At 51.8% G+C, this 24,895-nt stretch overlaps 2 protein-coding genes and 1 pseudogene across 10 annotated transcripts in view; 2 read left to right on the top strand and 1 right to left on the bottom strand.

Moving 5' to 3' along the window:
• The window catches only part of MPRIP (myosin phosphatase Rho interacting protein), a 150,764-nt gene extending 141,055 nt beyond the window's left edge, over positions 1 to 9,709 (top strand). For all 9 annotated transcript variants that reach the window (XM_064582082.1, XM_045889691.3, XM_054511009.2 and 6 more), the window contains one exon: positions 2,861 to 9,709. In XM_064582082.1, coding sequence (XP_064438152.1) covers positions 2,861 to 2,932 — 72 coding nt within the window. In that variant the 3' untranslated portion in view covers positions 2,933 to 9,709. The remainder of the gene's footprint in view (positions 1 to 2,860) is intronic.
• Positions 9,710 to 13,383: 3,674 nt separating this feature from the next.
• On the top strand, positions 13,384 to 15,368 carry LOC123841187 (S-formylglutathione hydrolase-like; annotated as a pseudogene).
• A 1,242-nt stretch (positions 15,369 to 16,610) lies between these two features.
• PLD6 (phospholipase D family member 6) lies at positions 16,611 to 21,028 on the bottom strand. The gene is made up of 2 exons (XM_045870850.2): positions 20,587 to 21,028; positions 16,611 to 18,248 (listed from the first exon to the last, which is right to left on the bottom strand). Exons 1-2 carry the CDS (start codon positions 21,026 to 21,028, stop codon positions 18,001 to 18,003), a joined length of 690 nt encoding a protein of 229 aa, XP_045726806.1. The 3' UTR covers positions 16,611 to 18,000.
• Positions 21,029 to 24,895: the final 3,867 nt, after the last annotated feature.

The raw sequence follows: 24,895 nt of genomic DNA, 5'->3' as shown, positions 1-24,895 counted from the left end.
AGTCTAGCATCCTCTGGCTAAGGGGCTGTGGCTAAGGGGCTGTAGCCCAGTGGCTTGGGGGAAATGGGTTTGCTTTAGGAAGACGTTTAGGAAAATCCCAGGTATTTTAAACCTAGTCAGTTTGGTTTTATTTATTCTTCTACAGCCCCAAATCACTTATAACCAAATATGGTTTAGGGTTGATTGTAAACTTGGTTTGGGCTTTTTCCCTAAACATGAAAAGCATTCTGTTTAGCAAAAGTAGAACCTGTTCTTTGGTTCATGGTTTTCTTATTAAAAGATTCTATTTTCTATTTGAGGTTGAGCCATAGCTGCTATGACTTCACTGTTAATGATTTAGGCCTTGTGCCCATGCTGTAAGTGACAGTCTGTGAAAAACCTCTCGCTCCCTTCTGGAAAGCCTTGCTGCAGTGTGGCCACCCCGTCAGGATAGAGTACGTGTCTGAGTCCCTGTGGGGGAATAAAAATGCACGGGATTCTGGAGCAAAGGGCAGAAAATCAGTGAAAAGACCTTTATCAAAAGGGCCTTTGTGGGGGGTGTGCTGGGAAAAACCTTTTATGCCGGCCAGGAAAGAGCTAAGGCAAAGGTAGAAAGTGAGGTAAACTGTCAGGCACGCCCACGAAGGTCTGACTGGGCCTCCAGGGCAGCCTCAGACTCTCAGAGGTGCCAGGCCCCAGACAAGAGTGGTAAGAAGCCCAGGAGTGGGGGTTTTCCAGATGTCTTTGAGTCCACGTTTGGCTTGGCCGAGTTTCCAGGGTGTCGGGCAGGCACAGTCCCACTGGTGTGTGTAGAAAGACGGGGACCTTGCAGAGTCCTTAGGGACACGTGTTGTGACGCCAAGCAAGGCTGGACCTGTTCACGATGTCAGCGGGCGCTCACACTCAGATGTGTGCTGTCCTTTTCCCTGACTGTTTTTGGAGATCCCCCCACCACTGCCGCCACCACCACGGGGAGACCGGGGAACGAAGTTGCCCAGAAACCAAACCTGTCATTGGTGCTCTTTGTTATGAGATCTGATATGTACTGTTTTCTGTCCTTTATCGATGTTCTGTGTCTGTATCCTGCCTCATTCAAAAGGATAGAAAGTCTGGGCACCCAAAAAGTCAAGGCAGGCTCATTGCTTAAAAGCATCATGGCTTTTCTGATATTGAGACCAGAGCAAACCTTTCTCCACGGGGTTCTCATGGAGGCCCCTGTCTGGTAGTCTGAGTATGGGGTCACACCGGCGCTTGGTGGAGAGACCAGCCGTGTGGGAGGAATGAGCCACGGTGCACCCCAAGGACCCTTCTCTGGGTGCGCAGGGTCAGTGTGGGGGTTCTGTTCTTCCTGCCCATACAGCTCTAGCATACAGCAGTATGTGGTCCTGGGCGCACAGCCTTGGGTCCCCATCGTCGCCCTGCTCCCCAGCTACAGTCCTGAGCACAGCAGGACTCTCAGTACCCACAGGCAGGACGTTCGCTGTCCCTTGGAAGTCCTCAGCTAGAACAAAGCGGTGTGGCACGTGACAGGCCTGCCCATGGGCCTGGCACTTAGGAGTGGGGCCTCCCGCATCGTGGCCATGCGTGCCCAGCACCTGTCCGAGACCGACTGCCTGAAGCACTTGGCAGAAGACCCGAGAGCATCTGAGGCAATTATGTGCATTAAGGGAATTTCAGCTTCAGAATGGGACATGGATTTGCCCCCATCCTCCGACCGACTGGGTAGCAAGCTTCAGCAGTGACCCTAACCGACTGCTTATGTTGAGGTTCATCTGGACCAGTGGGTTTCAGAAAGGTTAGCCATAGAACCCTTTATTTAAAACAACAACAACAACAACTTTATTCATTTACACACATACAGCTCCACGGTAGAGAAAGCAAGCAGAGCTGTTCTGGGACTGGGCGGGGACACTGGGACCCACCCGTCTTCCCTCAAACCTTGCAGGCAGCCGGGTCCCACAACGCGTGCTCTGAAGCATCAGGCTGGGCTCTCCAGGCCGCAGGACCAGCACGGTGCTCTGATTTGGGGCTAAAAGTGGTGTAGTCGTCTGGAGCCTGTACCTTCGTGAGCTCCAGCACGTGCCGGCCAGCCCCAGGACCTGGCAGTGGTGTTGAGACTTGCCACAAAGACCCCATGGCCGCTGAGGAACCAGCCCCATCCCAGCCAGTGCTGGAATATCCTCAGCCATGCCCCGAAGTGATCTTCCGTTCCTCACTGAGAAATTAGATCTTTGGGAAAAGCCTCCAAGAGTAAAGCGGGACATGTTTTCTCCCCCTGTTAGGAAAGCGGCACATCCTCGAACCCACAGATTTAAACTTCGCCCGAGGTCACACATGAGGAGAGTATTGGCTTCACGTTCTGAAAATCTTAGTGACTACGTTGACGTGTTCCCAGGTCCCCAGTCCCAGCAAACCCCCCCCCCACCCGAGCTGCTGCTCAGGGAGCGCCAGGAGCGGGCCCCCGGCCGCGAGCTGTGCAGCCCTCCTCCCAACGCTCAGCGTCATGGTCACCGAGGAGCCAGAGGTGGACAGGCCCCCCCGGGAGGAGGACATGGATGGGCGCATTTCTAGTTCTTGGCACAGCTTTTGCCCCTGGCTGAATCGATCTGATCGCTGCTTGTCTAAAGAGCCCTAAGCTCAGAGTTCAGCTGCTTACACACATGGTCTGTTTCTCTGGTTTTTTCCTTTTTCATCCAGATAACACCGTTTCACAGGGGACGTCTCTCTCCTTAGCATGCCCCACTAATCTCTCGAGGAGCCCTTCCTGCCCCGCCCCGCACCCCGGCCCCCCGCACCGCCGCCTGACTGCAGCCGCGCCCACGGCGCCGGGCCCGGTGGTTAACGGCCTCTTTCTTTCTCTCCTGCTCTCCTCTCCACCCAGAGTCTGAAGGAAGGCCTGACGGTGCAAGAACGCTTGAAACTCTTTGAATCCAGGGACTTGAAGAAAGACTAGCCGTGTCCCGTTCCACTTGAACACACACCGTTCCCAGCCTGCGGCAGCGCTGCCCTACACCTTTATTTTTTATTATTATTGTTGTTGTTACTGTTGTCATTAACTGTGGGTATGGATGCATGAGAGACTGGTTTATGGGTTGTTCACACCGTTCTCTGCTGTGTTGATTCCAGCTTCCTACGTCTTTGTCAAAGCTTTTCTTTTTCCGTGGTATTCTCAAATTAGCCAAGCAGCGGGGGCCAGGAGGGCTGTCCGCTCCCGACCGGGGTCTGCGCAGAGCCCCCACCCGCCGCAGTCCACCGCACTCACTGTCAGTATTAAGGCCCAGCAGCCTGTCGCTAAGCTAGCTCGTCCCGCCAAGTGCACTGTGCGGAGTCAGGGCCCGGGCGGCTCTCGCTGTGCTGCGTGTGGGCCCCGCGGGGAGAGAACAGGGCGTCAGGTGGCCGCGGGAGGAGCAGGTTGGGGGGCGTGGTCCGCAACCTCCATTCACCACCTCTGGCTTGGGAGAAGGACAGCACTTTGTACTTGTCCCACTCCTTCAGCTTAGAGGCACACCCAGGTCATCGTGGGGAACCTTTCACAACCTGGAAAATGTCGAAAGCAGCCATTCCTATTTTTGTTTGTTTTTTTATTAAATCTTGCACAAAACCCCGGCCCCTCTCATTCCTTCCTACGCTCGTTCCTTTCTTGGTCACTAGCAGCCCTGGTCTTTTCGTAAAGACTTAGAGTGTTGACCTGCAGCCCAGGGTTTCAGACTGAGCACGTCGTTATGAATTCCCTCGGGTAGTCAGTCCTTCGAAGGGAAAGTCTGTTCAAGTCTTGAACCTTTCTGAAAGCAACCACATTCCTTTTGAGAAGGCTGAGGGAAGACCCCTGTGTTAAGTCAAGAAAGTACAGAGGATGTCGGAATCCGATGAAAACTGCCATTATATGTTTTTAACTCTAACCTGAAAAGTGCTCTTGCAGCATTCAGAGAGCCCAGAGTAAACCTATACTAACAAAGTTGCTTTTTCTACCCGTCAGAGTAAGGCCTTTTAACTGTCCGGAAACACTGCAGTAGTTCTCGAGAATCTCTTGCCCTGGGGTTTGTGTCACGGCCCTGGGAAGACCGCCAGTCGTATTGAGACGTGCAGCCCAGGCAAGTGGCAGCCGTGTTGTGGCCTCGGGGCAGGCAGGGAGCCTCGCCAAGGAGGGTGCGGGGGGACCTGTTTTGATCTCGCTGTGTCAGCGCCTCCGTTAGGTCAGCAGGCCCTGGGCACAAGGGTGCTTGGGGGTGAAAATGGAGAAGTCACCGTGCTCGGTCTCTAGATTCAGTTAAGACCAGGGTCATCCGCGGAAAGCCCTGGAAGGGCGTGGGGCGTGCGGCCTTGTCACTGGAATAAACTCGGAGTTCTCCACGGGCATCGAGCCTTTCCCTCACCAGCTTCCAGACTCTCACCCCACACCTGTCACTCCTTTGCTGCTATTCTTCCATGTTGTCCGAGGCAAGAGAACGTTAGGTCTGGTTTTTTAGTTCTGCTTCTCAGACACCGCTCCTCGCACCACCCCTTGTAGACTGGTAGTGTTTTTAGAAAGGACCATGATTTGTGTGTGTGCCGCTCAGAATGGGAGTGTAGAGAAGGAGTGCACGGGCCCTGGGGCCTGTTCTCTAGAACACTGTTCAGCGTGTGTGTTCTCCACGGCGGACAGCGACATGCTGTCCAGCAGGATCTGGCCTCTGCTCAGGCTGTCTTGGCACCGTGACCTCACGTCACCCCTTGGAGAAGTCCCCGCATCTAGTGCAGTTTCCTCTGTGGTGGCCCCTGCTGCCTTGGGCACTCCGGCCCTCCCGCCTTCCTGGCAGGGTCCCTGCGCGGAGTCAGACTGTGGCCGGGGGGTGAAATCTGCGGCGCTTTGAATAGGTCGAAGAGCACCTTACGTACTTGTCGTCATCGTTTCCCCTGGAGGTCAGACATCCGGAATTGTGGGAGCAGGAGTTGAGGGCGGCCCGTGGAGGTCGAAGGCAGAGACAGGAAAACACCTCCTACTCGCCGCAGAGACAGCTGACGGTCCTGGGGCGGCTGCCGTCTGGGGGTCACCGGGAAGGGGACTAGAAATGGGGGCACTCTGGCTCCTCTCCAGCAAAAGGCTGATCCGGCTGCAGCCCCCAGAAAAAGCCCCGAGCGTCGAAAAAGCCCCGAGCGTCGCAGGGTCATGACTGCTGAGGAGCCTGTCCTCTGGCTGGAGGGAGCAGGCAGAACAGAGCAAAGAGGGGCTTCGCTGAGCTCCTGGGTGTCGCACCCCAGCCCCCGCTGCGCTCCCCGGGGAAGAATTTGGCCACCAGGTTCCTGAGAGAAGAGAGTAAAATTGTGGAGGTGGACTGGGTTTCTGTGCTGGTAGAGAAGGGTCCTTCGGGGGCTGCAGATGGGGTCGTGTAGGTGATCGTCAACTTGGGGCGCCCCCCACCGCCCCCGGTGCCAACCACGCGGCAGGAGCGTCCCCACTGCCCGGGGGCGGGGGGACGTGAGAACACGGATAGAGTCTTCACAGCTGTGTTTCCCTCCCTGGGCACTAGCTCATCTGTAGCCCGCCAGCCCCTGCAAGTGAGCCCCGCCAGGCACGTGAAGGGGCTAAGGACACGGCTGGACAGGTGTCGTGAGTGCTGCCATGCGCGGAAGGGCCGCCCTCCGCCGCCCACTCAGGCTCGTTGGGCGGCATGCGGAGCCGGCGCCTGGGGGTTGAAGGCTGCTGTTCTGGGGGCATGGCTGGCTGCAGCCTCCGTCGGCGCTGTGGCAGACGGAGCACTTTGCCTTTGGAAGTGGGAGCTTGCGCCTTCGGGCATCGAGATGGGTGTGAATATGAGGGAGGAAGTTAGGGCCAACCTGGGGTGACACGCGGAGGCCATGGTGGGAGGTGTGCGTTTGTCCGGAGCCACGATCAGAGGCCCCTCCGTAGGAATCCAGCAGGTGGAGAGGCCGAGGCCGAGGCCGAGGGAAGGCCCGGGCTCTGGCTCGTTAAGTGCAATCTGTCACTCGTTCCCTGGCCCACAGCGAGCCATCGGGGGCCTCACAAGGGCCAGCCTGGGAAAGAGGGAATTGCGGTTTTTACCAAACGTAACTGTGACCCTGAGTCTGTCTAAAGGGGATTCTGACAGATAAGGCCAGGAGACAAGACCGATGGCATGAAAAACAGCTTTAGAGCTCTGTTTAATATTCTGGAACACTAACTGCTGGCCTGGGGATGGAACATGACCCTTTTTGTCACTGCTGCCTGATGCTCCCCTTGGCATGCCTGTTTTTAAGGTCGTCCTGGGCATGAGGCCGCGCGTCAGGCCACCCCTGCCGGGCTGGAGCTGAGGGCGCTCCCTGGGACCACTTCTCTCTGGCCATAAAATGACAGCTCTGCCAGGGTCCCCACCGGCTCAGTGGCTATCCCCCCAGGTCTGTTCCCCACTCCGACAGGCCAGCAGGCAGTGAGTCTCTCTCCTTTAAAAGGTCCCTTCCTCCCGCACTTGCTAGTGACTCCCCGGCTCAGGCCGGCCCCCGGCCCCTTCGGCTGAGTGGGCCTGCAGGCTCTCCCCCGCCTCGGTGCCTGCCTGCTGGCTTCACGCCTAGCCACGTACCGATTCTGGATTCTGCCGCTCAGGCCCTAAGTTCGGAGGCAGTTCTTCTCCAGGGACTCAAAGATGTTTTCAGTTAGAGCGGAAAGAATGTAACCCATCAGCCTGTCCTCTTGAATGTAAGAGTATTCCTGAAAGGAAGTTTCCTCCTCATTGTCCTAAAGAAGCTTGGAATTTTTAACACTTTCCATTCTAGGACACAGTTTCAGAAAGCCAGAAAACTAAAACAGAACTCGGTGACCCCCGTCATCACCAAGAAAGCCTGAAGGGGTTGGCGGGGAGGGGGGAGTGTATTTTCAAAGGTTTTACAAAGGACAGGGAAGTATGTAGTCCTCCGCTTGAATCGGATACTGAAAGGAAAACAGCTTGGCATGCTAATTAGAAGCTGAAACTTCAATCATTTGTATTCCCTCCCACCTGAACCCTCTGCAATTGAGCTATGGCTGAGTTTTCTGTTAGGCAGGCATCTGCTCTGTCAACAGGTCTCACCCTTCACCCCGATGTGTCCCCACTGGGCGGAGTGTGGCGAGCGGGTCTCCGTGTCCAGCACTGCAGCCCTGCCCTTCGCACGGGCTTGGGAACCAGCTGGTGCTGAAGCTTCTGGAAGTTCCAGTATTGGCGCCCCGCTTTTTTCCTCTTCCGTCCTAGGCCCCCCGCCTCCACCCGTTGTTGAGAGGGGAAGCCCTACCTCCTAGCCCCGCTACAGCACTGGCCTCTCGACCGGCGAGTGCGAAGGAGCACCGGCGGGTTGCCACGCGCTTCGCACGTGGGGCTTTCTCGGCTTCTCCCTGCCACCAGATCCCTTCGAGGGGTGAGCTCAGACGTTGCACATCGAATCCTGAGATCAGGTCAAAAGCTAAAGTCCTTGGCTGTACTCGGCACTGAGTAGGACACTGTGGACACGTCCCTTCTTCATGGCCACATCCGCCCGGTCCTCAGAGGGCTCTTGGGACACGGGGCCCCTTGGCCATGGGCTCGGTGCTGTGTGGTTGCCCACCTGGACACACACTCTTAGCAAGCGCATGCTTTGCACAGTTGAAGATTTAAGTTAAGAATGAGCCTGAAGGGAGTCTAGTAAACCCGCTGGTTTGGGGCCCTTTGCTGGGAAGCCGTGACATGCAGGCAGGATGGGAATGAACAGTGTCACTGTCCCCAAGGGCTGTCTGCTGGAGGAGACCCAGCCTCATTCTTGTGCCCTTTTGAGAACGAGTTTCAAGTATCCTTGTTTCTTTATAAGGGGAAGAGGGCTCCTTTCTCGAAGTGTTTTGACAGAAGATGCTCAGCAGAGTAGGGGGAACAGGTCAGCACCCCTGCCCCTGCGTAGGGAGCCAGGACCACTTGCTCAGACGCAGCCTGGGCCCTGTCCTCCACGCGTCCACACGGGCTTTGGGAAGAGAAGCCACTGCGTGCTCTGTGTGGACGCCAGCCTCTCTCTATTGAAAAGCAGCCGTGTTTATTTTCTTTAAAAGAACCTGTACATTATCCAGAGTGAGCGGTGTAAATATTACTGGGAAGTTACCGCAGGGATTTTTTGTTTGTGACAAAGTTTGTGTTGGTTTAAAAAAATAAAATCCTATGCAGACCTCCCTTTGTAAGCTGGCGCGGGCAGCTTTGGATACAACCTTGAACTCCACCCAGCATTATAAGGAAATGTTTTTCATGGCTGATGTGTCTCCTTAAAAGCTGTGGCCACTCCACGGGGGGGCGGGTTGTAAAGAGTGTATGACCGTGAGCACAGTCGGCTGCATCCATGCCCTGTGCACGTGGCAAGAACACCGTGATGCTTGCCGCCAGACCCCCCCCCCCCGACCCCCCAACTCTCCAGGGAGAGCAGCACAGGGAAGAGGGGCCGTCTTCCCCACACCCTGGCCAGGCTCATGGAAGACTTGGAGGGAGAGGTCATTTCAAACACAGTTGTCGCAGGACCGGCCCGAACGGGTGACCTGTGAGCACTCGCCGGGCCAGGCGTCTGCATCTCAGCTCCCGGGTTCTATCATGGGACAGCGTCGAGGGCGGCAACCTGGCCATGCGGTCACACCATCTCAGAACTGGATCGTCCGGTCCTCAGGCTGAGCCAGGAGGGCATGCAGGTCTCGAGGGGAAGGGACGCGGTCCGTGGGTGCTGGTCGTGGGGGGGGGCGGGGAGGACGCAGTTGGAACGCCGCAAAGGAGCGGAGTTCTGGAAAGGCAGTGGTCACCGGACACAGGGCACCTGTCACCTGTCCTGGGCCTCGGTTCTTTGCCTTTCAAAACTAGTAGCACATATTTCAGTTTTGTTTTATAGGAAGCTAGAAATAGATCATATAAAGAACACTAAAGTCATTATTGTGTCACGTTTCTATCACAAAACCAATTAAAGTGGATTTTAGGATTTACCTTTAGTATTAACGACTTATCTACTGATGTATTGTTAGGACTTAAAACCAGTTAAGTGATAAGAATTCATGTGGTTTTCCTAAGTAATATTTATAAAATGTAAAGTTTCTAAGTGACTCCTCAGCAACTGTAATTCTTAGTAACTTTTCTCACTAGTAGATTCTTCTATCGGCGTGAATGTCTCCGGTCAGCTCCGGGGGACACCGTGCCGGCCGCGGGGGGAGCGGACGCACGGACAGGGTGCAGCGTGTACATACCGTTTTCTGCTCTGACAAGTTGGGAAATAATCCACAGCAGAGACTTCTGCCACCGCGAATTCTCTCAGCCGTCCGGTGATACTCAAACCACAGGCTTGTATGAGTCTAACTGGTGTTTAATTTCTGTAATAACGCGAAGCGATAACGTTCACCAAACCCAAGTGCTGTGCGGAGGCAAGCAGAGGCTCGGGGAGTGCGAGCGGGTCCTGCAGGCCCACCTGCAGGTGCAGTGGGGCCCGGGGGGGGGGGGGGGGGGGGCGGCTCCCGTCAGTTGCGCCGTGCTCCCCAACAGATGAGCCTGGCCGGCTGAGCCGCCCACCCTCTGTGACAAGTCACGATTGTGATGGTGTCCTTGCAGCTGTTTTTTTAATTAACAAAGTTTCTGAACGACTGTTCACTATAGTTTGAAGTGTTACTTTGTCAGAGTATTTATTCCTCTGTGTGACATGCTAGATTCCCGTGGATGTAGCTGATCATTTCTATTTTGTAAATATTACCTAACTTTACATAAACTATATCATAATAAACTATTTTTGCATCACCCTTTGCATGCCGTCAATGAGATTTTGTATAATGGAGAGACGTGCAAAATACGCATTTAGGTCAACATTGTCAAAATTCAGACACTGGTCAGTAGCCTAGAGACTTCTACTGGAGTTTTTGTTTTTACTTTTTATAATCTGCTTATTTTTAAATAGTGTTTTCAGAGTTTGGGATTCGTTGTCAGCATTTTAAAATCAGGAGATTTCACATAAAAATCTGTATTGCACATGTTCACATACAACACAGTATTTTACATCATGAATCGAATAAAGGGACACTGGCTCTGTTACAGAAACCTCCAGGGGAGGCCAAAAGCACGGGACGAAGTACTGAGGAGACAAAGGAGCTATATCACTGGCAATCAAGGAACTCTCATCTCTGCGCCTTTATTATTATATTTATCTAAAGTGTTACTTTTTGTTTAGAAAAGAAAATACATCGTACCTCATGACCAAATTCACACACGTACACCCCAACCACAACCCAACATTTCACAAAACAACGCACCCTTACTACAATATGCTATGATGTCTACATTCTATTTAACTTTTTAAAATTCTGGTTGTGACCTACTGAGTAAATTTAAAATAAGAAACTGGAGTTTTCCAATACTGCCACAACCTTTGGAATGACGTATGTGGAAATCCAAAGTTTTATTCAAATAAACACAAAAATTAAAATCACTCTACCAATTGGAAATCAACTTATGGAATTCACAAAACTTAGAAAAAATAGAGTACAGACATATAAAGGATACATACTTCCAGTGTGCTATTCTAATTGTTTGTTTAAGGATGTTTCAATAATTTCTTGTCTGTTAAGAAAATTCTAGCCACTGGTCTGATGTAATGGTGTTGTAAAAGCTTGAAGACACTTCTTTTTAAGCTATGTCAGTGCAGTTTTGAACATCAGTTGGCATTTGGAAAATCCAGCACCCTTTCATGATGAAAACACTCAGCAAACTAAGAACAGAAGGGAGCTTATTCAATATGATAAAGAACATCTATTTTAAAAAAAAGACAACTTCATACTTAATATTAAAAAACTGGAAGCTTCCCCCCTAAGGTCAGCAACAAAACATCTGTTGTCACCATGTCTATTCAACACTGTTCTGGAGATTCTAGCCACGCAAGAAAAAGGAAAAACATCCATATTGGAAAGGAAGAAGTGAAACTATTTGTAGATGATATGATCTTGTATATGGGAAATCCTAAGGAATCCACCCCCAAAAAATCTATTAAAACTGATACGAGTTTTGCAGTTTTGCAGGATACAAGATTCATATACAAAAATGAATTGTATAACACCCTCCAGTTCCATCCACGTCATTGCAAATGGCAAGATTTCATTCCTTTTGATGGCTGCATAATATTCCATTGTATATATATACCACATCTAGTATTCTGCTGAGCAAAATAAGTCAATCAGAGAAAGACATGTATCATATGACCTCACTGATATGAGGAATTCTTAATCTCAGGAAACAAACTGAGGGTTGCTGGAGTGGTGGGGGGTGGGAAGGATGAAGTGGCTGGGTGATAGACACTGGGGAGGGTATGTGCTATGGTGAGTGCTGTGAATTGTGCAAGACTGATGAATCACAGACCTGTAACCCTGAAACAAATAATACATTATACAAATACAACATACGTTAAAAAAAAAAAAGATAGCAGGAGGGGAAGAATGAAGCGGGGGAGATCGGAGGGGCGGACGAACCATGAGAGACGATGGACTCTGAAAAACAAACTGAGGGTTCTAGAGGGGAGGGGGGTGGGAGGATGGGTTAGCCTGGTGGTGGGTATTGAGGAGGGCCCATTCTGCATGGAGCACTGGGTGTTGTGCACAAACAATGAATCATGGAACACCACATCTAAAACTAATGATGTAATGTATGGGGATTAACATAATAGAAAATGAATTGTGTTTACTAACAATCTGAAACACATTAAGAAAACAATTCCCTTGCAATAATATCAAAAAGAATGAAATACTTGGGAATCAATTTTTTAAAAGAAGTGTAAGACTTATCCATTGAAACTACGAAAGATTATTTAAAGAAGAGGAAGCCTACATTCATGGGTTGGAAAATACGGTATTGTTAGAATGGGAATACTCCCCAACCTTGATCTACAGATTCAACGTGATACCTATCAAAACTCCAGCTGCTGGGGCACCTGGGTGGCTCAGTCGTTAAGCGTCTGCCTTCGGCTCAGGTTATGATCCCAGGACCCTGGGATCGAGCCCCGCATCGGGCTCCCTGCTCAGTGGGGAGCCTGCTTCTCCCTCTCCCTCTGCCTGCCGCTCTGCCTACTTGTGTTCTCTCCCTAGCTCTCTGTCAAATACATAAATAAAATCTTTAAAAAAAGAAAAAGGTAACAGGACCCAGAATAGCCAAAATAATGTTGGAAAGAAGAACAAAGTCAAAGGACTTGCTACTGGGTTTCAAAACTTGCCACAAACGAAGATAGTGTGGTACTGGCAGAGGGACTGACCTATAGGTCAGTGAACCATAATTAAGAATCCAGAAATAAGTGAATACATTTCTGTAATGAATCGATTTTTGACAAGGGTGCCAAAACCATTCAGTGGGGAAAGAAGGGTCTTTTCAACAAATGGTGCTGGGACAACTAGCTATTCACATGCAAAAGAATGCCGCTGAACCCCCTTCCTCACACCATACACAAAAAATTAACTCAAAATGAAAGGGAAACCCTCCTACACTGTTCGTGGGAATGCAAGCTGGTGCAGCCACTCTGGAAAACTGTATGGAGGTTCCTCAAAAAGTTGAAAATAGAGCTACCACATGATCCAGCAATTGCACTACTGGGTATTTACCCCAAAGGTACAAAAGTAGGGATCCAAAGGGGTACGTGCACCCCGATGTTTATAGCAGCAATGTCCACAATAGCCAAACTGTGGAAAGAGCCAAGATGTCCATCGACAGATGAATGGATAAAGAAGATGTGCTATATATATATATATATATATATATATATATATATATATATATACACAATGGAATATTATGCAGCCATCAAAAGGAATGAGATCTTGCCATTGGCAACGACGTGGATGGAACTGGAGGGTATTATGTTGAGTGAAATAAGTCAAACAGAGAAAGACATGTATCCTATGATCTCACTGATATGAGGAAGTCTTAATCGCAGGAAACAAGCTGAGGGTTGTTGGAGTGGGGGGTGGGGTGGGAGGGATGGGGTGACTGGGTGATGGACACTGGGGAGGGTAGGTGCTCTGGCAAGCGCTGTGAATTGTGCAAGACTGTTGAATCTCAGATCTGTACCTCTGAAACAAATAACGCAATCTCTGTGAAGAAGAAAAAAAAAATAGAAGAAGGTAGCGGGAGGGGACGAATGAAGCGGGGGGAAATCAGAGGGGTAGACGAACCAGGAGAGACGATGGACTCTGAACAACAAACTGAGGGTTCTAGAGGGGAGGGGGGTGGGAGGATGGGTTAGCCTGGTGGTGGGTATTGAGGAGGGCACGTTCTGCATGGAGCACTGGGTGTTGTGCACAAACAATGAATCATGGAACACTTCATCTAAAACTAATGATGTAATGTATGGGGATTAACATAAGAATAAAATTTTAAAAATATATAAAAAAAAAAAATTAACTCAAAATGGGTCACAGGCCTGACCCGGAAGCGGGCAGGCCCGATGGGGGTCAGCAACGAGAGCGAGCGACAGGAGAACACGGCACGCACAGCCACGCTGAGGCCTCCCCTCTCCACTCCGACTGCTGCGTTTCCTGCCACCACTGACCCCCGAGGATCATCTACCCTTGGGTACAGGTTAAAAAGCAAGTAGCGGCTGGTCAGGCGAAGAACGGCACTAAAGCATTTCCAGCCAACAGGTGCTTTGGAGGATTTCGCTAAGGTTTGGAACATGACAGTGTTGAAATGAACCGCAAAACGCAATTTGCTGTCTACTTACCACCGAAGGCAGAAACCGGAAAATGCCCTAGTTTAACTGGAACAGAACCAAATTTTGTATGACAGTCTGGTTATCACCAAGCTGCTTCAGAACGTGGCCTTGTCGTCCCTGTCCCAGATATCAGCCCTCGTGGCTGCAGTAAAGGAGGAGGTGAGGGCTGGGACTCTGGCACTGGCGCTGGGTTCCGTGGGGATGCCACCGAGGAGCCTTGGAAAACTAGCGACAGAACGTCCTCTTCTGTCACTAAGGAGCTTCCCCAACTCATAAAGGCTAGGTTTCCGGTGGACCCCCAAAGGGTGTCTATTTTTGGCTACTCCATTCGAGGCCATGGAGCTCTGATTTGTGCTTGGAGGAATCCTGGAAAACATAAACCTGCGTCAGCATTTGCTCTAGTTTGCAACACAATGCTCTGTCCTCGGGGCAAAAGATCCAAGTAAATGGAAGGCTTATGATGCGAGCCACCTTGTGGAGTCCTATCCAGCCCTATCCTATCCAGGTTCTCAGCTGGACAAACTAACGGATCAGGGAAAAGACCGGTTCCTTTCAGATGCGCAGTTACTACCTGATGACTTCATAGCTGTCTGTACAGAAAAGAAAGTCCCTGTTGTTTTTAATTACAAGACGTTTATGATCACAGCTACTACTTCATTGCCCGTCAGACATCCTGCAAAATTACGTGAATGCATGAAATCTTCAGGTAAGAGAATTTCTTCAGGATTATAAAATTGTTATGAACAGATGTGCAGGGGAAAAGGATCTGAAAACACTGGATTGCACAGTGCTAAAAATGCAGTTGAATCCTAATTGGATCACTTTCTGAATAAATCTACAAAACCTGAAAAAAATGGTTCACGGGCTGACACATAAGAGCTAAGAGTATAAGACTCAGAAAAAAACACAAGCAAATCTTTGTGACCCTGGGTTGGGCGATGGTGTCTGAGCTATTACACCAAAATACAAGCAGCAGGAGTAAGAACAGGCCAATTAAACTGTATCAAAATTACTAACACACAGCCGCACACAATACCCAAGAAAGTGAAAAGACCACCCAGAGAATGGGAGAAAGTCTTTGCAAATCATATTTCTGATACGGGATTTGAGTCCAAAATATAAAAAGAACTCTTATAATTCTTATAATTTGTATTAAGTTATAAGTCATAAGTTATCATAACTTCTAATTCAATGATAAAAAGGCAACCCAATTAAAAAAAAAAGGGCAGAAGACTTGAATAGACATTTCTCTGAAGACAATACATAAAAGACAAGTACGTGAAGAGACACTCGACATCCTTAATCAGCAGGAAAACACAAGTCAAAACCACAATGAGACACCACCTCACACTCAGTAGGTTGGCGATCACTGCAAAAGTCAGTAGTAATTTTTTGTTGGCAAGGATGTGGAGAAGAAGGAATTCTCATAGTCTGCTGGTTGGAAGGTAAAATGGTGCAGTCACTTTGGAAAAGTCTGGCAGTTTCTCAATAGAGTTCTAGGACCCAAAAATTCTACTTCTAGGTATATACTCAAGAGAAATGAAAACATACGTCCACACGAACACTTACATGTGAATGTTTACACCATCATGTGTAATGGTGGAAACAACCAAAATGTCCATCAATTGATGAATGGGTTCAAAACATGTGATCTATCCACACAACAATACTATTCAGCTAAAAATGCGAATAGTGACCCATGCTACAACAGGGACAGCCCTCAGAAACACGCTTGGGGTGCCTGGGTGGCTCAGTCGTTAAAACGTCTGCCTTCATGGGGCGCCTGGGTGGCTCAGTCGTTAAGTGTCTGCCTTTGGCTCAGGTCATGGTCCCAGGGTCCTGGGATCGAGCCCCGCATCGGGCTCCCTGCTCCGCGGGAAGCCTGCTTCTCCCTCTCCCACTCTGGCTGCTTGTGTTCCCTCTCTCGCTGTATCTCTCTCTGTCAAATAAATAAAATCTTTAAAAAAAAAAAAAAAAAAGTCTGCCTTCGGCTCAGGTCATAATCCCAGGGTCCTGGGATCGAGCCCCGCGCGTCGGGCTCCCTGCTCCACAGGAAGCTTGCTTCTCCCTCTGCCCCTGCCTGGCGCTCCCCCTGCTTTGCTCTCACTCTGTCAAATAAAATCTTAAAAAAAAAAAAAATGATGCTAAATGAAAGAAGGCAGGTACAAAATGCCGCATACTGAAGGATTCCATGTATATGAAATGTGCACAGCAGGAAAATCCAGAGAGACAGAAGTAAACCGGTGGTTGCCAGGGGCTGGGAGTGGGAGAGCACGGAGGTACTGCTCTTGGGACAAGGTTTCTTTCTGGGGTGATGAAAATGCTCTCAAATCAGAGTGGTGCATACTTTACAAGGGTGAATCTTGGGATACATGAATCCGAATGAAGTCTTTTTAAGAAAGCAATCAGTTGTTTTTTAAAAAACAATTCAAAAGAACCAGTACATGCTTTAAATTACAATAGAGGTGCACTGCTTGAATAAGCGCTCCGTTCGTGCAGGTGGCCGGGCTAGGTGACCTTCTCGGCGCCAGGCTGCAACGGGCAGACACGGCTGGGAGCGCGCGCGGCCCGTGTGCCAACCGTCACAGGGCGGAGAGGAAAACACTGGAGACCCTGCCACCGGCAGCAGGGACACGTTGGGAGACACTTCTTGGTTCCGTGTGTGTTTGCTCAGGGGGAAGCGTGCACACAGTCCCCCTACCCCCTCAGCCCGGGGGGAAATCGCAGGGGTGAGCGCACCCGCAGTGTGATGGGCCAGCCCCGCCCTGCGAAACCACCTCCGGCATCTTTGGAAAACACTTCACAAGGTCCCCCAGTAACACGTCCGGGTCTTGCTCCTGCTGGCGGCACCCAATTTGACCAACGGCTTCTAAACAGTTCTATGTCGTCCGCTCCCCCAAAAATGTTCTTTAATAAACAGCACCTACTATTTGAATGAGCAAAAGGCAAAGAGACACAGTACCACCATTCCAGAACAGGAACGTGTTTATTTAAACGGGCCAGAAGTCCAGGACCACCCGGCCCCATCGGCCAGGACACATCCTACCACTTGTCACGCTTTCCCTTCAGCACATGCACTGCTGGAACAGACAGGTGAGAAAACACCTTCAGTGGGAAAGCAGTTCTTACTTCCAATCTATACGTTATACTTTATAGCTTCAATTAAATCAGAAAAAGTAACTTGAGGTTACTTGCCTAACACAGTAAGTCGAAGGTAACTTTAAACGGGAAAAACATGCAGCACCGGAGGCCCCCTGCGGGCGGCTCGTGGGCGTGACGGACGTCAGGACAAGTCACACGGCATATGACACACACAAACACGACACGATGGCAGAGCCATCGTTCCGAGGTCACTTGAGCTATCGACATATGAAAAACCAGTGTGTAGCACCTCACAGATGGACGTCAGATAGCTCGTTACCAGGGAAAGCAAATCCCAGAGGCGACCGTAAGAGCAGACCCTGAGGTGCCACAGCCCGAAACCGGCCGCCCTCCTGCTTTCCTCCCCAGATGGTCACGTAACTCAGGGCGGACTACGCTGAGCCAAAACTGCCAAGGAGCCAAGTTCATGGGTAGTACAGGGAAGGTCACTTCTAAGCGCACAGAATCATCCTGAATGTGAGAATGTTGACGGAGGGAAACAGAGGCAGCTTCCGGCCGCTTACAGTCCTTGCGGACAGACCCTGCACTTGACTGCAATGAACACAGAGGGGAAGCGGCGGAGGATGAACATCTTCACATGTATTTGTCGTAAAGGGTCATCGTGCAAGGGGACCTGGGTCAGAGCATCACCTGCCTGCTTCGGGGGCCAGCGATGCTCACGAGGGGGCCTGGAAGACAGCTCCCCGCTCCCGCCGTGCCCAGCGCCCCTCTCTCCTCCTGCCCTTTCAGACTCCAACCCGCCAGTCGGCACCCGAGGAGCTGGTCAGAGCAACACGAGGGGCCTGTGGCCTTGGCCAATGCCAGGGGCCAGCGGTACTGATGGGAGCAGCCGGGCCTCGGGGAAAGGCGGCAAGCGCTCGGAGCCCCTGCCGGGGGAGGGGAGGGGGGCTGATGGGAGTCGGCCAAAGCAAGAGACTCTTCTAGAATCAGGCTGGGGGGTCAGCTTGCATGCCCGGCGGGGCCTGTGCCGGGAAACTAGCTGGCCCGACACAGCTGCTCGGTGCGGTGCCGAGCGAGAACCGAGGGCGCGCGGCCGTGGTCTGAGGTTTCTCTCGCGGTGCCCGTGGCCCAGGCCGCTCCGAGCCCCGCTCTTCGTAGCTTTGGGTCTGCTTTCGACTCCGGGGACCAAAAGTCGTGATAGCGGACAGCATCTCCCTCCCGCTCCGCAGATGGAGGAGAGCGCCCACCTCAGTGACTCTGCTGCTTCTGTGGGAAATAGGTGTACTTCGTGGGATTGAACTCTTCCCAAATACGCTCAAATTCTTCCAGAAAAAGCCTCACGTACTCCTCATCCTCCATAATCAAAACGTTTTCCCTGTTGTTCTGAATGGCTTGCGTGGTCCAGTTGAGGGAGCCGGTGATCAGCACCTTCTTGTCCACGATGGCAAACTTGTGGTGCATGTAGCCGAGGTCCTGGTCGTGCCGCACCTGGATGCCTGCGGAAAGGGCGAGTCAGCCTTGACCACCGGCGCGCGCTCCCGCGGCCCGCGAGCAGCGACGCCTCGATCTGTTTCTGATTCGGTAGGAAACGGGAAGCCTGTCACCCTCGGGCAGGGGCTGGGGGCAGCGGCGGATGGGGACCAGCCACCACCGGCGCAGGGGACGGGACGGGGGGACAGAGACAAGCAGACACCGATGTCACACAAGTCGCCTTCCCGCAGAGACAGCCCTGCCCACGCCCAGCTCTGCCATCTGGGGGAGGTGTGCCCACGCACACTGCTCGAGTACAACCCCACCACCACGGTCCTGTTAGTGCTGCTAGGAGGAGCTGGCCATGAACCCAGCCGGGGTCTCCCCGCCTGCGAGCTCCTGCTCTGCCCAGCCCGGCACTGGAAGAGCCCTGGAAACCTGGAAACACCGTGCACGCCAGGACTGCATCCCACTGCCTATGGGGGGCGGTGGGGGGGGAATGAGCCCGAAGCAGGAAGACCACAGAAGCCAGGCCCTGGGTGTTTCGGGTGAGGGACTTCGGCGTCACCGGAAGTCAGCTTGGGGGGGGGGGGCGGGCAAGGTCGGGCCTGGTCCCCCCCCAGTGTGCCTGGAGCCTACCTGCTAAAGCACAAAGAGCCCTGACTGCTACAAAAACGAATTCTCCCTTGCCCTGCCCCTTTGGTTCACCGAAGAGCCTGTAATGGTTGCCTTTTGTTTTCCTGTCTCTCTCCTACTGTTTTCAAACTCCCCTAGGACAGGACCTGTCTGTCCGTCCCCCTGTGCATCAGCCCTGGGTTCATGCCTACCTCCCTGATGAGCTATCTGCTCAGCGAACAAGACCACTGCAAATGGGACTTAAAAGAACAGTTTAAAACAGGCTGCTTTGCAACAGGGTCACCACACTTCACAAATAAAAGAACGGGATGTCCAAAGTGGGATGGGATTTCAGATAAACAAATAATTCTTGAAAATAAATATGCCCCACATTTGGGACATACACCAAAAATTATTCGTGGCTTATCTGAACTTCAAATGTACCTGGGGATTTTGCCCAGCAACCCTGCCTGGAAACCCTCCTATCCCAGGGGACCCAGACGCCACTCTTTACCTCTCACACCCTCCAAACAGCCCACCAGCAAATCCTCAGCTGTACCTTCAAAACAGATCTTAATCTGACCATTTGTGGGGCACCGGGGTGGCTCAGTCGGTCAAGTGTCTGACTCCTGATTTCGGCTCAGGCCACGATCTCAGGGTTGTGGGATGGAGCCTGCATCAGGCTCCAGACTTAACACTCCCCCGCCTTCCTCACCTTCTGCCCCTCCCCCCCAAAATCTGACCATTTCTGCCCGCCTCCAACATTACCACAGCCTCTCCCATCCAGCAGAACACACCACCACACTGAAATTGAGGAGGAAATACAGAACTCCTAGGTAAGCCCACGATCTGAATTTAGACCCTCTTCAAAATCATTCCTACTTCCCGCTTCATCTGTCCCCACCCCAGGGAGAGAAAAAGGCCAGCCAGAGGTTTGGGTCTTCCCCGGTTTGTGCAGCTCGAGGGACAAATTAACTGTTCACCAACTAAACATTTTAGCTGCACTTTTTAGTATATTATTCTTATTCACTTCAAAAGCCCCAGCATGAAATTCACTGGTGCCTTAAGGTGAAATGCCTTTTTCCTCCTTTAGCCCCTCGGTGGGTTAGCCCCATCTTCGCCATCTTGGGGCTCCTCCTCCCATGCACACAGTCACTGAGAGTCCGCGAGCGGGTGGGCTTGCAGACGTGTTTTTCGAATTCACCCTTCATCTCCTCAGGGCCGTCTGGCTAGGCCACGGTCATTTCAGTCTGCAGGAGTCAAAAACAGCTGCCCGGGCTACATCCCCCGTTCTACCTGCTCTAGGCTTTCCCCCCCAGTGTCCCAAGGCCAACACGGGTCATGAGAATGTGGGGACTCAAAGGAGCTCGGTGGCTTCCCCGGTGTCACTGGGCAGGCCCCCAGCCTCCGAGAATCCCCCCAGATCTTCCTCCACTGGCTGGGGGACACACAGGCTGCTCACGCCCCGGGGCTCACACTCAGACACCCACAGCACAGAAGCGCACCCACCGGGGGAGGGCAGGTGCTCTCTACAGATGGCCCTGGAGTCTCCGCAGGGTAAAACTATCCTGCCCTCACAAGGCCACCACGGGACATACATGGGGTCACGCCCATCCTCAGACCCCTGTAGGATCCGCCTTCGACATTCCCCCCTGGGTGAGATCACGCGCCAGGTGGGGTGTGAGCCCCAGGGCGCTCCGCGGACCTGAGCTCCAAGCCTGGGCTCCCGGCCTCTGCGGCCCGGCCTACCTGCCTTTCGGAGCAGGCCGATCTGCGAGCCGTTGAGAGCCATGTAGTCGCAGTCGGTGATGACCCGGATGCGCACCCCGCGCTGGTGCAGGAGCTGCACCGCACGGCCCAACTGCGGGCTGGAGAAGGCAAAGAGGCAGAGCTCGAGGCTGGCGCGGGCGGCCAACAGGGCGCGCAGCAGCCGGCTGAGCGAGCTCTCGCCGTGGGGGAGGCTGCACGGGCAGCCCGCTGGGGGCCCCGACGGCCCCTCACCCGGGGCCTGCAGCAGGGCCTCGGTGCAGGTCACCTGCGACGGGAAGAAGAGCACCTCGCGCCGCGGCGGCCTCCGCCGCTGTTGCCAGCGCCCGGCCCGCAGCCAGTGCAGCACGGAGGGCAGCGCCTCCAGCGCCAGCGCGAGACCCAAGGTTGCCACGGCCGCCACCTGCCACCGTAACCGCTCCATGCCGCCTGGGCCCCGCCGACGACCCGCGGCCTTGCCGCCCACCGCACCTGCGCTCCCGCGGCCACGTACCAACCGCTGCCCCCCACCAACCGCTGCCCAACGCGCCTGCGCCCCAGCCAGCCACGTGCGTTCGACCCCCTCCACACACGCTCACCACGCCTGCGCGCCCCGAGCCCTGTAGAGCCGCCCCCCGCCCACCGCGCCTGCGCACCCGCCAGCCACGTGCGCCCGCCCTGCCCCCACCCCCTCCTCATACACCGCCCACCGCGCCTGCGCGCGCCTCCGGGGTGCTCACCGCCGCCCTGCGCCCACGCGCCCCACGACCGGCGCCCCACTGCGTCTGCGTGCCCGCTGGCCACGTGCACCCCGCCACCGCCGCGATGGCGCCCGCCAGCCGCGCGGGCCTCCTCCTTTGGAGGGGCGGCAGAGCAGAGTGACCGTTGCACGCCTTCCCTTTTGCTCTGGGTCCGGCCAGGCGGGGCCGGGAGAAAGGCCTGGAAACACACTGAGAATGTCAGGTAAGGAACACCTGGCCGGTGGCAGCGTCTGACCCCACAGTGTCAGGGACCGCGGCGTGAGTCCAGCATTAGGCCCCTTGTATTTCGACCACCGCTCCCAGTACCAGCTTGTTATTTGAAGATGCCTATTCTGCTTTAAGCGTAAACATAGTGAAAACTGGGCAGTCCTTGGGCCTGTCTTGGCAAGCCGCAGACCCTCCGTGTCGCACTTGAGAGGGGCTCTTCCTTTTCACAGGGAGAGAGAAGAGAGAAGAAAGCGTAAGATTTGTTTCCCTGAATCTTGGTCAGGAAGTTCCATGGTTCGTTTGAAGACTCTCTGTGGTCTTTGAGAGGAAATGGTAACTCCTCCACCGTCTCCCCCTTGTAACCGGGCTCCATGCCTTCCCTGTCAAATACAGACCCCCACATGGGGGGCAAAGAAGGAGCTGATCTGAGTAACTTTGGAAAATCATGTTTTGACTGGGAACTAGAACGCTAAACACAAAAGGAACTGCACGTAAACACTGTACTCTAGTTGGTACATTTCTTTCCCAAGGGGGGAACTGCCTACATGCCCCCTGGGGTTGAAGAGATCAGTAAATCCTTGGCCGATATTAGGAACTGGGGTTCTCTCTGTTGGATGGGGTAAGAGATAAGATCCCTGTGGTTCTGTACTGGAGTGAGAGGTACCACAGGGAGGTCATATTTAGCCTAGGATGTATATTACTATACATCATATGTCAGTTTTAACATACGTATATCACATACCTCCGTCCCCCGGGAGGCCCGGAAGCAATGAGACCCCGGGAGCAGTGAGCATCCCTAGCTCCCAGATCTTAGTTTCTAAACACCATTCTCCAATGAAAGGAACCAAGACTCCTTGCAGAAATAGCTGATTCTAGGGTTGGGCAGGGTTGGGCAGGGAAATCAAAAGACGTGTTTCAGGCATCTTGTGTGACCAGAAAGTAAGGATGTGGACATGGCAGCATGACCGAAGGACACAGGGGTAAACCTAAAAGAACCCTCAGTGGCCAGAACTGGAGCAGTTTGAGAAACAAAGTAAATAATGCAGTATTGGATTATAACCCAAGTACAACATAAATATACATGACTCCATACTGATATGAAGAAATGACCAAATAAAGAAACAAGAGAGAAGATAAGAGTCTTTTTTACAGAAGAATTCCAAATACTGTATGTACATATTCCCTGCCACGGGAGGGACAACTAAATCTCCCTGCCCCTTTGAAGGTGGGCTGGACTTAGTGACTACGGTAGGGAAAGGAGAAAAATAAAGTTTACATGGAGAAACTGGTAAACACCACCTTAACCAAGTGATGGTTAACATCACCAGAGATGTGTGAATGTTACATATCCCTGATATGATATTCTTAAAGGATTTATTTATTTTATTTTTTTAAGGGAGAGAGAGATCAGGGGGAAAGGCAGAGGGAGAGGAGACTCTCAAGCAGACACCCCGCTGAGTGTGGAGCCTGATGCGGGGCTTGATCTCATGCCCCCAGGATCACGACCTGAGCTGAAATCAAGAGTCAGTCGCTCAACCGACTGAGCCACCCAGGCACCCCCTCCTGATATGATTGATGAGAAGGACACCTCACCTCTGTGGTGGTCTTTCCCGATGCTCATAAACCCAGTTCAATCATGAGGAAAAAACATCAGAAATCCAGATTTAAGGACATGCTGTCACATTCCACAGGATATCTGGCAAAGGACATGAAAAAAAGCAACAACTTAGAAACTGTAACAGACCAGCAGAGACTGGGGTGCCCTGGACTGGATCCTGAAACAGAAAGTTAAGGTCACTGGGAAAAGTGGTGAAATCCAAATAAAATCTAGAGTTTAATTAATGGTAATACACCATTGTCTGTGTCTTCACTTTGACAAATGCATGACAGCTATGTAAGACTAACAGGGAAACTGGATGAGGAATAGACGGGGACTCTCTGTGCTACCTTTAAAACTTTTCAGTAAATCTAAAATTATTCCAAATTAAAAGTTTATTAAAAATGTCACACTTAACACCTGCCATCTGATCCAGCTATCTGACTCTTAAATATCACCCAAGAGAAATGAAAGCATATGTCTATGCATCTACACAAAGACTTGTACACAGATATTCCCAGCAGGTTTATGAGTATAACCCAAACCTAGACACAACACCAATGTCCGTCACCAGATAAGTAACCAAACCTTCACCTATCTATACAATGGAATACTATTTAGCAGTAAAAAGAAATAAACTACTGACATAAACTACAACATGGATGAATTTCAGTAAGGCTGAGTGAAAAAAGACAAAGTATGTACTGTGTGGTTCCACTGACATGCAATTCTAGGAAATGCCAATAGAGTGAAAGTTGCCTAGAGACAGTGGGAAGGGAAGAGGGATTACAAAGAAACATACAGTGATATATTCATTACCTTGGTGGTGATGTGCATCTGCATGTCAAAACTTGTCAAATTGGATGGTTTCAATGAGTAGAAATTATTGTATGTCAATTATACTTCAATAAAGCTGTTTTTTTTTTTTTTTTAATAGAGCTCCTGAGTTTAATTCTGGCTCCCCTACTTCCAAGGGCAAATTGCTTTGTCTCTTTGAGCCTCACTTTCTTCATGTGGAATGATGACAAAAATGAGAAGAGGGACTTCCAGTTATGGCAGCATAAAGAAGTTGTCATTTCCTCTGTGCAAAACAAAAACAAAAAAAATCCCACTATACACACACACACACACACACACACACACACACACACGACCGCTTCAGGGCACTAGAAATCCACCAAAGGCAGACAACCAAATGAGAAGCATAATTTTTTAAAACCTGCTGCAGGTTAGGATGGGAGCAGCAGGATTCCGTGGCCTTGTTGACAGGCTGCTCGCATCCCTTCACCCTCCCAGTCTGGCTGGCAAAAATGGTAGTCTTATCAATGTGGGGCTGGCTCCGAAAACCTTTTAGGTCTTTAGTTTTGCTAGCTAAAAGTGGTGGCACAGTTGGGAATGAATGAGAAAACCTGCAGCCTTACCAGCCCGACCTCCCAGTCCAACGTGGGATAAGCAGCAGACCAGGCAGAAATGTGACAGCAAGATCCAGAAAGTGAGAAAACCATAGAAAAGCTGACCTACACACTCCACACCTCCCTGGCTAACTGGGGAGCTGTGCAGGAATGGGAGAGGCCAAGGAAAAGTGAAAGCCAATGGAGGTTTGAAAGGATTCCCAACCCACAGACAGATTGCTCAGCAGAGGATGGGTGTCTTACAGGCTTAAAGTATTTGGGTTCAACCTCTGCCTAAACCAATGGCTGACTACTGCATTAGGAAGACCCAGTGGTGACCGCTAGGAATGAATAAA

This window comes from Mirounga angustirostris, unplaced genomic scaffold (assembly GCF_029215605.1).
Source record: "Mirounga angustirostris isolate CCGP_5_RB_7025 unplaced genomic scaffold, mMirAng1.0.hap1 SCAF_17, whole genome shotgun sequence".
NCBI lineage: Eukaryota > Metazoa > Chordata > Mammalia > Carnivora > Phocidae > Mirounga > Mirounga angustirostris.
This window is presented reverse-complemented; position numbering and strand designations above follow the sequence as displayed.